Source organism: Hirundo rustica, chromosome 16, assembly GCF_015227805.2.
Source record: "Hirundo rustica isolate bHirRus1 chromosome 16, bHirRus1.pri.v3, whole genome shotgun sequence".
NCBI classification, from domain to species: Eukaryota; Metazoa; Chordata; class Aves; order Passeriformes; family Hirundinidae; genus Hirundo; species Hirundo rustica.
This window is the reverse complement of record NC_053465.1, coordinates 9,237,638-9,250,943: the sequence shown is the minus strand read 5'-3', so window position 1 is coordinate 9,250,943 and position 13,306 is coordinate 9,237,638. Positions and strand designations below refer to the sequence as shown.

Sequence of the window (13,306 nt, the reverse complement as noted above, 5' to 3'; positions counted from 1 at the left end):
TTCTGGGATCTGGCGGGGCCTCTGTGCCACTGGAGCCATTCCCCAGACAGGCTCGTGGTTCAGCGCAGGATCAGGGCCATGTCTGGCATCTCCAGCAGTCCTGGAGGAAAAGCAAGTGACACAGGCATTGCAGTTAGGCCCTGAGGGGTGTTCCCTGTGCCCCCAGCCTGGGACACGCCAGCAGAGCGGGACTCTGCCATTGTGTGGCCCAAAGCAAGCGCAGGGCAGGGCAGGGGTGGTGCTTGTGCTGCCAGAACCCGGGGCATGGGGCACGGTGTCCTTGAGTGAAGCCACCCGGGCTGGGCTGGGGGGGACAGGACAGGGACAGCCTCCCTTCAGCAGAATCTGCTTTATCAGCAGCTCTAAGAAACAAGCCTGCTGTGTTAAGGTAATTAGTGGGTGCTGATTGGGATCCCTCACTCGGTGATTAAGTAATTGACATAAAGCACAGAGCTGGGCAATACGGGGTTTTCTAAATTGCGAGTGGATGCTGCTGCTGCTGCTCCTTCACCACCACCACCATCACCACCACACTCTGGGGTGGCTTTAGTGCCCCGAGTCCCCCAGTCTGGCTGCTTGCTCTTCCTCGGACTGGTAAGTGACTCGGCCTTATCACCTTTAAAGTTGAATGCTTTATGTTTTGTTTGTCTTTAAAGCAATTAAGCGATTGAGGGATTATCTCTTGTGTGCAGGTGCCTTGGTCTCTGTGCAATGCGTGGGCTGGGGGTGGGCTAGCCAGGTCACCCCGGGGGGAAACTGAGGCCGTGGCTGCGCCAGCCCTGGGATCTGCACCTTTGGCGCTGCTGTTTGAGCATGGGATGGCCATGGGGGGTGAAATGGAGCAGGACGTGGTGGGTGCTGCTGTCCACCTAACCTCTGGGGAAGCGCAGGGAACTGAGGTGGTTTGTGTACAGGGGATGAGGGGACTAGATTTGGTACTTCCAAGCCCTGCCTATGGTACTGTTTGTTCCCTCCTCTCCCTGTCTTGTCCTCAGCCTCAGTGGCAGCTGAGGCATCTTAAGAAGGTACTAGGGTGGGGCCGTGGCTGCCCCTGAGCAGCTCCAGTGAGGAAGCAGGGGTCTGTGCCGTGCAGTTTGTGTTGGCAGTGGGCTCTAAAATGGTGAGGATGAGTTGTTTGACTTGAGCATCCCCTTCACTTACCCACAGCTCAGTGGTAGTGCTCCCCAAGAACGTGGAGTCCTGGCTCCCACAGGTTAAATGCTTTTGAGGACACGGGGTCAGTGCAAATCCTGAGTTGTGCTGAGGGTCTGGGGTCTCTCCCACAGGCTAAATGCAGCAGAAGATCCCCTGGGGCAGGAGCAGGGTGCTGTATGTTAAGGGGCTGGCTCACAGCAGGACTGTCCCCGTGTCAGGCTCTCAGGTTTTGCTGGCAGTGCCACCAGAGCTCCCACAGTGCCCGTTACTCACTGGTAACAAGGGGTGGACAGGAGGCTGCCAGCATGTGTTCTCTCAGAGGACACAGCCTGTTGTCACTTGGATCTCATCTCCTCCAGCAGCAGGTCTGGGTGGCACCTGAGCCATCTGTCCTCCCTTGCCCTACTCCGAGAGGATTTGCCTTTGCAGGAAGAGTAGCAAAACCCTCTTGCCAAGGGTTAATCTTCAGGCTCTGGAGGGGAGGGCTAAAGTCCTTGCCTGACTGTAGCTTACCTCCCACGGCTGGGAAACAAGCTGGTGCCAGAGAAAAGCTGCAGGGCAGGGCTACCTGTAACCCTGAACGATGTTTGTGGCTTGCCTGGCTCGGCAGATGGGCTGGAGCAGCCTGGGTGACAGCATGAGGGGACAAGGCTGGTGCTCCGTCAGTGGGACTGTGCCTCTGGACTTGATGGCCTCCTTGAGCCCACTGGTGGGTGCTTCCAGCCCAAATGGCTCCTCCACAGGATCAACCTCTTTCCTCTGGCTGCTGCTGTTTGTAAGGCCACGTTGTGGGCCTGTCTCAGGGTGAGCATGAAGAGAATCCAGGCAGGAGGCACTAATCACCCAGCAAGAGCCCTGGATGGGAGGCAGACGCTGGGAGAGCAGGCTGATTCCTACCTGCACCCCGAGCAGTGCTGGGGAGCTCAATTGGCAAGTGTCAGATCCTGAAATGATGCACTGTCATGGATATCAGGCAGATCTAAAGCTTCCAAAAAAAGGCAAGCCTTGTGCTACTCCAGCTGCTCATCCTGGGGGTGCTCCCTCTCCCTGAGAAGGCTTGAGGAGGAGTATGAAAAGCCCCTGGACCCTAAGGCTGTACTGGGGAGCCCAAGGACTGTCTGAGCCAAGCTGCATCTCTGTAAGGATGGGAACCTGGGATGGCTTTTGTTTTGTTTTTGTTGGTTTTGTTTTATTTTCCTTTATTGACCCTGCTGTGTCACTGATCTGTTATATGACCTAGAAAGGAAAATGATCTCTTCCCTCACACGGAAAGACAAAGGAACAGCTTAAGGCTCCAGCTCCCTGTATCCAGGGAGCATCAGGCAGATGGACACTGTAATTCAGCAAGGTGAATGAGACTCACTCGGTGCCAAAGTGTCAAGTGACACTTGCGGGCAGCGTCCAGGCTCAGTGGAGCCTGGCACAACACAGCGGTTGAGTTCTAAATCCCACTGGTGCGGCTGCCCCTCTGTGCAGCCCCCACACAGAGACCCTGTGGTGGCCCCAGGATACCCGGGGACAGAGCCACCCCACTGCTCTTCTGGCAGAGAGGGACAAAACACCTCGCGTGAGCATTTTTCCATGTAGCTGCCAAACGCCTGGCTGAGCTGTGTCTGTCCAGGCTCAGCCCCATCTGTGGTGCACAGGCAGGGACGGTGATGCTGCTTTTCAGAAGCCATCGGGTTCGACCTGTTCTGCAGTCACAGGCTGGTTTTTCACAGTTTCTTTATGGAGAAGGATGAACCAGGCATTAGCATGGGATGTGAGACTTTGTCGGGTTCCTCCTTCTGCCCGAGGCTTTCTGTCTGACCATGACTAAGTTGCTTTACACTTCTATCTTTACAATGAAGATGGTATCTCAGGGCCCTAAAGAGGGTAATAGTGTGCTGGGGAAGGCTGTGTGCATATCAAAGAGTGCTCCTTCTCTGCATTAGGGGTGGGAGGCTTCCTACCCCACTGAAAGCTGTCCTGCAGCCTCCCTCTTTTGAAGTGCTTTTTTCGAGCTGGGTTTCACACAAGGCAAGAGCCCGCAGCTCTATCTTGTCTTGAACCCCACGTACAAAACCAAGGCTTGCTCTCATCCAAAGGATTGCCTGGCTTTGTGGCTAACATTTATTCCAATTGCTGTAAAGTGTAACTTGGCTAGTGAGCAACAGAAGTGTTCTCTTGACAGAACAGAGTGCATTAGCTTAAATACATTGGAACTTAAAAGTTGCTCAGAGTGTGGCTGTGCCATGCCTTGCAATGAGTGCCCTCCCCTCTCCTTTCCACTTGTTATTTATTCCTGAGTTGATGTGACAGCTACTGGGATTTCCCTCAGCCTGACAGGTGACAGAGCTGTCACATCTATTTTTGATGTGGCGCATGCTTTTATTTAATCATGTAAACAAAACTACGCCCTGAACTCTTTCCAACTTGGACCTGCTCTTCAGAGTAAGGGATAAAGCCAAGCCTGTTTCAACTCCAGCAACACAGTTTTCACACCCTTCAACACTCTCAGGTGCTGCTGTTGGATCCCAGAGTCTGTCTCTCCCCACTCTACACAGGGACACGGCCAAGGCTGGGGAAGCACTCACCACTGCGTGTCCCCCTGGATGGCTGGTGGCAGCTGGGGCTGCCCTGAGCACAGGGACAGGCTGGGGTGAGGTGGTGTCATGGGCTGGGCTTACACCACGTGGGCAGACACTTTTACTGTCGGCACTGGGGATTAGCGGCTTCCAGGACACAGCTCGGGGGTTTAATTCCATAAGCAGCAAGAAAAAGGGGAATCTGTCACGTAAGTGCAGAGATACACGCGACACAGGAGGTGCTTCTGGGTGTGAGATGAGGCTGTTTATGAACTGCCAGTCTGGCTCCCAGTCAGCCCAGGGTCAGTTTAAACAGTCAAGAAGAGTCAGTACTGGGAGCTACAGGGCAAACAGGCTCTGCCTCTTGCTGGAGACTGTTTGGGGTTGCTGTGCTGGGAACAGAACAATGCAGAGACACGTGATTGCTGGGCTAAGGCATCCACAATGAGCAGCCAATGCATCATGCTGGGCAGGAGGCCATAGACCAAAGTTTATAAAGCTTTATTAAACATTTTGAACAGCTGTGCAATGAACAAACAATACTCTGGAAGTTTCACAACCTCATAGCTTGAACTGCCTCAGGACAGCAACAGCCACTTCTCTGCTGCTCTCCACCAGAAGACTGAAGGAAAGACAAACAGATGGCAAAGGGGAGGGAAACCTTCAAAGTTTAGAGGTGTTTTGTGTCAGCCTTTAAGTCTTCTCACAAACCAATCTCTGCCCCAGGCTGTAGGCCTGACCCACCACCACCATGGATTCTTGACATCCTTCTGCCAGGGAAGCTGCAGACACCAGGCATTTTTTCAGCCTCTGCCCTTCTCTAGTCAGTACCACCAGCACCTTCTGTCACCTCTGGCCCAAAACCATCATCTCTGAAAATGGCTGAAGCATCTACTGCTTCAAGCCATGTCTCCACCTCATGGACCCTTTCCTGCCCCGCCCACATCCAGCCTTTTGGGCTAGTGACTTTTGTAGGATAAAGTTCACAGTGGCTTCCAAACCCCTGTGTCTTGCAGCATGCTGGTTCTTCCTCCCTACAGTCAATACCTTGGTAAACCCGGGATATGTAGGAGGAGGGGAAGAGATAGTCTCTGCTGCCTGTCAGGCTTTATAAAAGCAGCAGCATAACTGAGGCTTTCAGGCTGGGATTTTGGAGCAGAGAGTTCAGAAAGCACTGCACACTTCTCTTTGGCAGGCTGAGCAGGAGGAGATGACTCAACTGCCCCTGGCTCCAGCAGCTTTTGGCCAAGTCCATTTGTGAGCTGTTGCACTCGCCCTTGATCAGCAAGGTGGGAAGGCTGGCTCCCCTCAAAGAGAGGCTGAGAGAATCTTGTAGCTATTCAAGCAGGATCAGTGGGCCAAGAGCCCTGAGTTAGACCACCATGGCCTAATGCAGACAAGTGACACGACTCCAGTGCTCCCAGTTGGGCAGGGGCCAGCGGCTCAGGCTTCCAGCAGTGCTCAGTTGACAGGGCTGGTGTCTGTTCCCGGTGATACGGGAAAGGAAGAAAAAAAAAAAAGACTTCTGCTTCTAAAAAAGCAGGTGGTGCTGCCAGAGTTCACACAGTAAACGAGTCGAATTCACAGGCAGAGTGGGAAGAATTTGCCACTCCAGTCCACGCACAGTTACAGGAAACAGGTTGTCCTTACTCCAGTCCCATACCCAACACCCCCCTCCTCCCCGGCCCCACCCCCTTTTTAAAAGCAAAACAAGAGCCCTCAGCAGACTGGAAGATTACGATTTTCTAGGTGCCCACTATGTTGGGATCATGAGCTGATTCCGGCAACTGGGATCCTGTGCAGTGATACAAGAAGCAGTTCCCCCAGCAGCTGTAGCAGATGAGGAATAGAGCTGCCAGGAAAACCAAGGCACAAATCGTGCAAGGTTTCCGTTCCAGGAGAAAACTGAGCAGGTAGAATCCCATGAACATTGAGTGACTGAACCACAGTGCTGGGTTGAGAGGCTTGGGTATGAGCAGGACAGGCAGCAACCACTGAAGGCAGTACATCGTGGCTGGCTGGGGCCTTGTAGGCAGTAGCAGTCGGATGTGCTCCAAAACAGGCCCCAGCAACTCCTCTGGAGGGCAGGTTGCTCTGTAGGAAGGGGAAAATGTCAGACTGTCAGAGAAATACAGGGAAAAAATCAACTGACATTTTTCTACAGCTTCATTTACTCCCAAGCATCATATGCTGATGACTGAACTCCCTGTACTAAATTCTGGTGTGTCTTGGAGCTGGTGGAAAGCTTCCTGCTTTCTGAACCACTCAGCTGGGGACACGATCGGCTAATGCTGGTATAGAAGTGTGTCCTGTGTGCTCTGTTTTTCAGGCCTTTACCCAGACTAACAAGTGAGACCCTTTTGGCATAGTGCAGGAACAGAAAGGGGGAGGTGGAAATGGGAAACAAACTGCCACAGCCTTCCCTACACACACTGATCCAAGACAGTCCAAAGGCTTGAGGGATGATATAAAGAAATGCAGTTGAAGAGTAATCATTATTTGGTGCTACAGAGAAGTGTTAAGGAAGGATTTGTGTAAGGAATTGTTCTGCAAACAAATAATTAAGTCTTCCAGCAGGACAGCACTAGACCGGGTACACATCAAGCTACCCAGGAAAGCCCTGGCAGCGTCCAGGCTGTTAAAAAACAAAAGGGGAGGACAGTCCCTGCTTAAGGATTTATAATCCTTGCCAAACAGCTCAAGTCAGATAAGACAAAGTATGTGAAGAGATCAAATGGGGGACAGGCTCAAAACGGCAATTTCCATAAGTGCTGTAAACACAGGATTTCCTCACTTGGATTACTGTAAAACCATCTGGAAACTAAGCTTTAAGGGCTTTCATAGGCATAGGACAGCATATTACAAGTCCAGAAAACCTGCTCCTACCTTTAGAAACCACCTCGATGACACCAAGTGTGCGCTTTTGTTTTTTCCTTTGAAGCACTACATACACCTTCAAGAATTTCAAATGGCTTTAAAAACAATAAATGCCTCAGCCCCAGTAAGGAGAGTCTGGTGAGGACAGCTCCTTGCAGCAAGCCTTGTATCTGCAATTACTCAATGGAGCAGTGCTCCCTCAGAAGGATGAAGGGCTCAGCCGAGCTGTTAGGATTACAGCTGGGGGGTGGGAAGGTTAGTAGGATGAAGGAGTGAGAATGTAAACAAACAGCACATTCCACTGGCTCCTGTTGGCAGGAGAAGGGATTTCCGGGCAAAGGGAGGGAGAACGAGGGATTGCAAAAAGCCAAGAGAAAACCACACGAGGTTCTCTTCCAAAAGAGAACACTGAGGTCAGACTTGTCTCACAGGTACCAATGGGCTCTGCTGTCAGCAGCAGGAAATGCTGCCATCCTGCACAGCACAATCTGTTTTAATGTTAGTAGGAAAATGCTGGCCAACATCTCCACCAGCACAAACATTATGTGGGGAAAAGTACATTGTGCTGGTGCTCCTGCAAGGGAGTGTTCTCTAGCAGAAAGGGCAGCTGGAGTTCAATTAATAAAACTAAGCTGAAGCTCAGTAGCCAAAGAGTAAGGAAGAAGTTATTTTATGCTGCAATACAGATAAAGACAAGTCACGGGAATAAAGCACCCAGTGAAACAGTCCTGTTTCAGGCAGGTCACTCACTTGCATCTTTAAGGGCAAGTCTAGCCCCAAGCCTTTTGCCCCATCTATAAACTGGAATTAGCTACTACTCATTTCATAACAAAACATGCTGTCTGCTAGACTTTGTGAATTGCTCAGCTGTTTCTGGAGTGAACAATACCACAGAAGTACTAGAGAACTTTTTTTTCCAAGAAGAAGAATGGAGAGAAAAAGATCTAACAACAAATATTTGAACAGGAAGGTAATTAAATCCCATCACCCAGGTTTTCAGTTCAGATTGCATTGGAAGCAGCAAAGTTGTACTAAATCAATGATTTGCAGTTGCCTTAATTCTCCTGAAATGTTCCCTTCTTGAAGTTTCCTGCAATTTTTTTTCTCACAAGTGCTCCAAACACTGAGCATTAAAAATCACTGCCTAAACACCATGTCATGTTTTTGCTAGACCCAGCCCTAAGTTACATCAGCTTGACTTCTGTGGCAATTTGTGTCACTTGTTCTTGAAACTTCAGTTTAAAGTGCCTACTTTGCTTGGGGTTTTCTGTCTCCAGAGTAAAGAAATGGGTAAACAATTTGTCTGTTAAGCAGCACAAGCCTGAAACAAAGAACTAGAATTTTTCAGAGCTAATGTCACAAATCTCTCAGCTTTAATAAGGTCACACGTATCACTATTGAGCCTTTAGCCCCAAACTTTAAAACCGACTACAGTTAGAAAATAATTATAATTTGTGTTGTAGCCACACTTCGTACTTCATGATCTGCCCTCCTCACTCCTACAATGCTCTTAACAATAACACTCTAAGCACTGAGTTGATTCTAAGCATCTAAGCTCTGCTTGAGCACTTCCTACAAACACAAAGCCATCTCAGAACAAGGTACTCATTTTTAAATATTAGTATTTCCTGCGAGAACCAGTTGCTTTTAGCAATCAATACAACCACTGCAGGATAAAGAATCATTTAATAGTAGTTATTTTTACTATGAGGTTTCAATGCCAATGCCCTTTAACCTGCAATCCTCTTGGATTTCTGCCAAATGCAGCCATTCAAATAGCTGCTCTTTGTATCTGTAATCAGTCTGTTGTATTCTCACCTGCCCCTTTGCTACCAACTAGTTAAAGGCTGGCCCCTTTGCTGTATCCCATAGCTGATCCTAGACAGAGTACTTACTACTGGAGGCTGCTACAGCTCTGTCTCCTCAAGGGACTTTCCATTAGTAAGAAAAGTGTTCTTCACTAGAGATTCTTTGTACAGCTGGCATTGAGACTGCGTTTTCTGTACACTCTACGATCAAAGAGAAACAGCACCTCCTGCTTATCAGCTCTTTACTGATCAGGGAACATTCTCCTTCATGCCCAGGACAGGCAGATCCTTCTGGAAGCCACAACAATGTTCGGTTTTGCCTGGTTTCTCAAGCAAGGTCAAACTTGCAAATTAAAGCTTCCTACCTTGTCTTTGTCCCCTCCTTACAATCCAAGCCAAAGATTACCATGTTCCAGAGCAAATAATAACCTGTCACCCCACAGGACTGGTTTCACAACTGCATCCTGTTTTCCCTCAACCAGTTGCTCTTGTTCCCCCCTGCCTGACTTACCTCTTGCCTCAGCCAGCCCAGTGTCCCGCTATCCTCAAACCTGCTCCTGTGCTGCTCATGTCACCTGATTTGGAGGCCACTCATATTTACCTGACAGCTCCCTTCTCCTTCCACCCCTCCCCAGCACCTGAATCCACCTGAAGTCACTTCAGACCCCTCAGCAGCAGAGCTGGTGATGCTCTCACTGTGGCCCAGTCTGATCTTCACGTGTTGCCAGTTCCTGCAGGCAGAGGAGCAGCCAGGGGAGGTTCCCTGCACACCTTCGTAAACAAGCACCAATACTTTCCCACGTGCTTATTAGCCGGCTTCCATTGCATTCCAAGCCCTCCCTGCTGTCATCTTCCCTCCCAAAATCATTCAGGTCCTACTGGTGGATGTTTGTGCAGAGGATTTTGGAATTCCAGTGCAAAGGCAGTAGCAGACCTTTCCAAAGCAGAAACAAAATTTCAGTTATGACAGGTCACTCTAGTGAGTAGCACAGTGCTTTGCAATAGATCAATCACATTTTGGAATAAATCCATCTGAGGAGCTGGCAAGCTGTTCCTTCATATTCTACAAACTATCTCAGCAATTAACACACTGAGAGTTGTTCCTACGCCATAGGTTTGACACATCAATGTGTCAATACCAAGTCTGTACCTTTCTCAAGAACATTTGAATTCTTTAAAGGTCTATTTACCCTGGAAGGGGAGAATAATCAGCCAGCATTCCCCAAGCACTTCAAGGGCAAGCTTTACTAAGGCAGCCTTTAAGCCAGTGCTGTCCACACAGAACTCTCCCAGCAGATGCTACAGAAAGAGTATGGCGGGCTGAGAGCTGAAATGCCTGCAATAGAACACTGAGTAACCTTTTTATTGGGGCATGCTGGTATATCATCCTCTCCCTTTCCCAAAAGCTTCATGAAGTCTCTGCTTGTGATGAAACCCCACACTGGTTAGATAAAAGTCTCTCAAGTTATCCAGTGCATATCAACTGAAGAGTAAGTCTCAGGGATGTGTTTCTTACCTATAGTGCTCACCTGGCTGCTTAAAACCATTTTAATCAAAAACCCTGCCACAACTACTCACTGATGTGTGTGAGCAGTGCTTCACCCTGTGTTCAAAACCAACTCAAATTTATCACATAGCACCCAAAACAGCTGCTGAAAAACACACAACACTGAAAGTACTGGGACAAAAAGACAGATGAAGAACTATCAAGTGACAAGTTTGAAGAGTTCAGCTAAGAAAAGCAACAGCAGAGCAGCTTCCCAGATGCCAACCCTCTGTCGTAAACCCAAGAACCGTAACTGCTCAAACTTTAAGACCTATTTGCAGCAGGGATTAACTTCTCTAGGGTTTTTTTTTAGCCTTGCCATTATTTCAATTTTTAAAAAAGCTTTATCTGCTGGTATGACTCAGCTGGAAAGAGTCTACAATTTTTGGCAAAGGCCTTACCCTAGTCTTGGATCATGCCTTGGACACTTGATGTAGACTCAGAAATGGTGCAGTGCAATGACAATAGTTTCCAAAAGGAGCAACAATCTTTTAATAACCAAGCCTTGAGGTTAGTGTTCTGATTTCTCAAGCTAGACACAAGCCAAAGTAACTCACTTGGTGAAAAGTGGAGGCTCTCTGTTGAGCCACCACTTTCAAAGCTGCCCTCTGAGCTTCATTCCTGATGGGGGATGGATTAGCTTTTGTCCAGAGGTGGCACCCATTCCATCTGGACTGCAACGCCCTCACAGCACCAGGGTGAATCCTCCTTCACCCAGGAGCAGGAAGGCAGAGGAGAGATCCAAACTAAAACTGTTTTTTTCAGAGAGCTTGGAATGGGCCTGGAAATCATCAGGAATCAGAGGAGCAGAAGCTTAAGTCAGCCAGCTCTGTGGTGGGAAGAGATGTCAGCAGTCACAGTTGTCATCTGAAGTATTACTACTTTCATTTGTACTAATTCATTAATTTTCAGAAGTCCTCATTCTCACCTTTTGCCTTTGTTTAACTGCCAAAGATCACAACTTCCAGGCCCATTTCAAGTTCCTGGAGAAAAGCAGTTTTAATCTGGACCTCTTCTCCACCTTTTCTGCCTTCAGCAGGCCTCAGAGGTCCAAATACAGCCTGATAAGGGTGAGTTTTCTGCATCTCAGATCAGGAAAGGTAAAAATGCTGTTTGGGCAGCTATGAGGAATTGTGACCTATACTTTGGAAAGACAAAGGTTACTGGACTATGACAGTACTTGCAAGGTCCATTGAAATGCTTCAGTACCAGGGAAACATGGAAGATTTCAGCATGTTGTGGACTGCATTTAAGAGCTTGTTTTCCCTCTTCTCACGCACTTCCATGTTTGGGCTATCATGAGCAATGTTCGTATGACAGAACAGCTTGTAAACTCGCTTTGTAGCTGGCTCAAAGCACGTATGGGGGCTCAGGGAGGGTGCCCGGCTGGGCACAACAGCGACGGAGAGCGCTGTATTCACAGACTATCGCAGAATATCCTGGCTGGGAAGGGACCCACAAGGCTCATCCCAGTCCAGCTGCCTGGACAAAAGCTTTGCAGAGCATTGTGCCGCCCTGGGGAGAAACCGGCCTGGGTTTCCTTTCAGAAGGCGCTAACCACAGCTACGAGATGTTGGAGGCCGAGAGCAGAAGGAAGGGAGCAGAAGGAAGGGAGGGGAGGGCACACGCAGCGCTGTTATTTCCACGCTAGCACCGAGCTCGGGGTCGGTTGGAGCCTTTTCCATCCCGACGCGCGCAGGGCTACGATCCCCCTGGCAGGGTTCCCCCGCTCCGCCATCGCGCCGGCTGGGCCCCGACCGCCCCCCGCCGCTCCCCGGCCCGTACTCACCGCGCGGCGCCGCCGCCTCTCGCCGCCGGCCCGGGGCCGCCCTGAGGAAGGAGGGAGAGGCCTGCCGGGAGGCGGGGAACGCCCCGCAGGCCCCACGCGGCCGGCCGGCTGTCCCCGGGAGCGCCGCCGGCCCCGGTGCGCTGCTGCTCCGGCAGCGGGAGCGGGGAGCGGCCGCTCCTCAGGCGGGTCCGGGCAGCCCCGCGCGGCGCAGCGGAGCGCGGCGGGTACTGCGCCTGCGCGCACCGCGCTGCGCCTGCGCACGGCGCCGGCAGCCGGCCTCGCCCGGGCTCTGCGTTTGTGGAAAGGTTTTTGTGTGTTTGTGGAAAAGTTTTTGTGTGTTTGTGGGTTCTTGTCGTGAGCCGCGCTCGGGCTGCTCAGCCTGGAGGACGCAGAGGAGGAGGCCTGAGCGCTGCTTGCAACTTCCGCACGAGGGGCAGCTCCGCTCTGTTCATGACCAGTGGCAGGAGCCGAGGGAATGGCCTGAGGTTGTGTCAGGGGAGAGTTAGGCTGGGTGTTAGAAAAAGGATTTTCGCCCAGATGGTGGTCGGGCACTGAAACAGGCTCCCCAGGGCAGTGGTCACAGCACCAAGCCTGTCTGAGGTCTAGAAGGGTTTGGAGCCCGCTCTCAGGCACACGGTGGGATTCCTGGGGTGCAGGGCTAGGGGTTGGACTCGAGTATGCTGATGGGTCACTTACAACTCGGAATGTTCCGCGGTTATTATTCAATTCTGTTTGCATTTTCCATTGCACCTTGTGCTGCGCTGCCTCACAGAGCCGCGGAGGCCGGCGGGGCTGGGCAGGGAGCACTGCAGGCCGTGCCAGCCTCCCCCCTGCTCTGCTGCATCCCCTCCAGCACAGTGCTCTGGATCGTGTTCAGGGGCATGGGAATATCTCCAGGGAACGACCTGAGTGGCAGCCTGTCCCAGTCACCCATGCAGTAAAGTTCTTCATGTTCAGGTGGAACTTGCAGTGCTCTTGTTACCTTATCCCACCGTTCAGCACCACCAGGGGAGCCTGGCTCCATCCTCAGAACGCCCTCCCTGCAGCTGCTCACAGGCATTGATAAAGTCCCTTCTCAGTCATCTCTCCCCCAGCATAAACAGCCCCAGCTCCCTCAGCTTTTCCTACTAAGAGAGATGCCACCTTCACAGCCCTTGCCTCTGGGAGCTCCATGTCTCTCCTGCACTGAGTAATCCAAGGGAAAGAAGAAAAATAGTTCAGGAAAAACAAAAACAAAAGAAAAAAACCCCCAAAGACCAAGATTTGGCATTTTTGCAACCATTTAAAACCCACCCAGCCACAGTTGCAGGGCTACCCACATTTCCCACAGAGTTTTCCACTTGGCTGGCCTGTGCATTTGATAGCTGTGATAAGACCTGCTCTCCCAATGGCTGGCAAGCGTGTACCAAGCCTGGGAGAGTTTCCCTCTGCTCTGCCATTATTCTGAGCTGACCTCTTTATGGGGTGTTTAAAATTCCTGGTTTATGGCACTGCACAGGAACGGCCCCTAAAGCCTTTGGCTGATGCCAGCTCTTGTGGTTTGCAGTAAAAATAACTACTAGAT

The 13,306-nt window shown here is 50.7% G+C and overlaps 1 protein-coding gene across 3 annotated transcripts; it reads right to left on the bottom strand.

The window, feature by feature from the left end:
- Positions 1–4,185: 4,185 nt before the first annotated feature.
- BLCAP (BLCAP apoptosis inducing factor) lies at positions 4,186–11,854 on the bottom strand. Of its 3 annotated transcripts, none has more exons than XM_040079933.2 (2): positions 11,743–11,854; positions 4,186–5,816 (listed from the first exon to the last, which is right to left on the bottom strand). In XM_040079933.2, exon 2 carries the CDS (start codon positions 5,729–5,731, stop codon positions 5,468–5,470), a length of 264 nt encoding a protein of 87 aa, XP_039935867.1. In that variant the 5' UTR covers positions 5,732–5,816; positions 11,743–11,854; the 3' UTR covers positions 4,186–5,467. The 3 variants fall into 3 exon arrangements, with proteins under 3 accessions (XP_039935867.1, XP_039935869.1, XP_039935868.1); XM_040079935.2 differs by lacking the exon at positions 11,743–11,854 and adding an exon at positions 10,882–11,025; XM_040079934.2 differs by lacking the exon at positions 11,743–11,854 and adding an exon at positions 8,495–8,518.
- Positions 11,855–13,306: the final 1,452 nt, after the last annotated feature.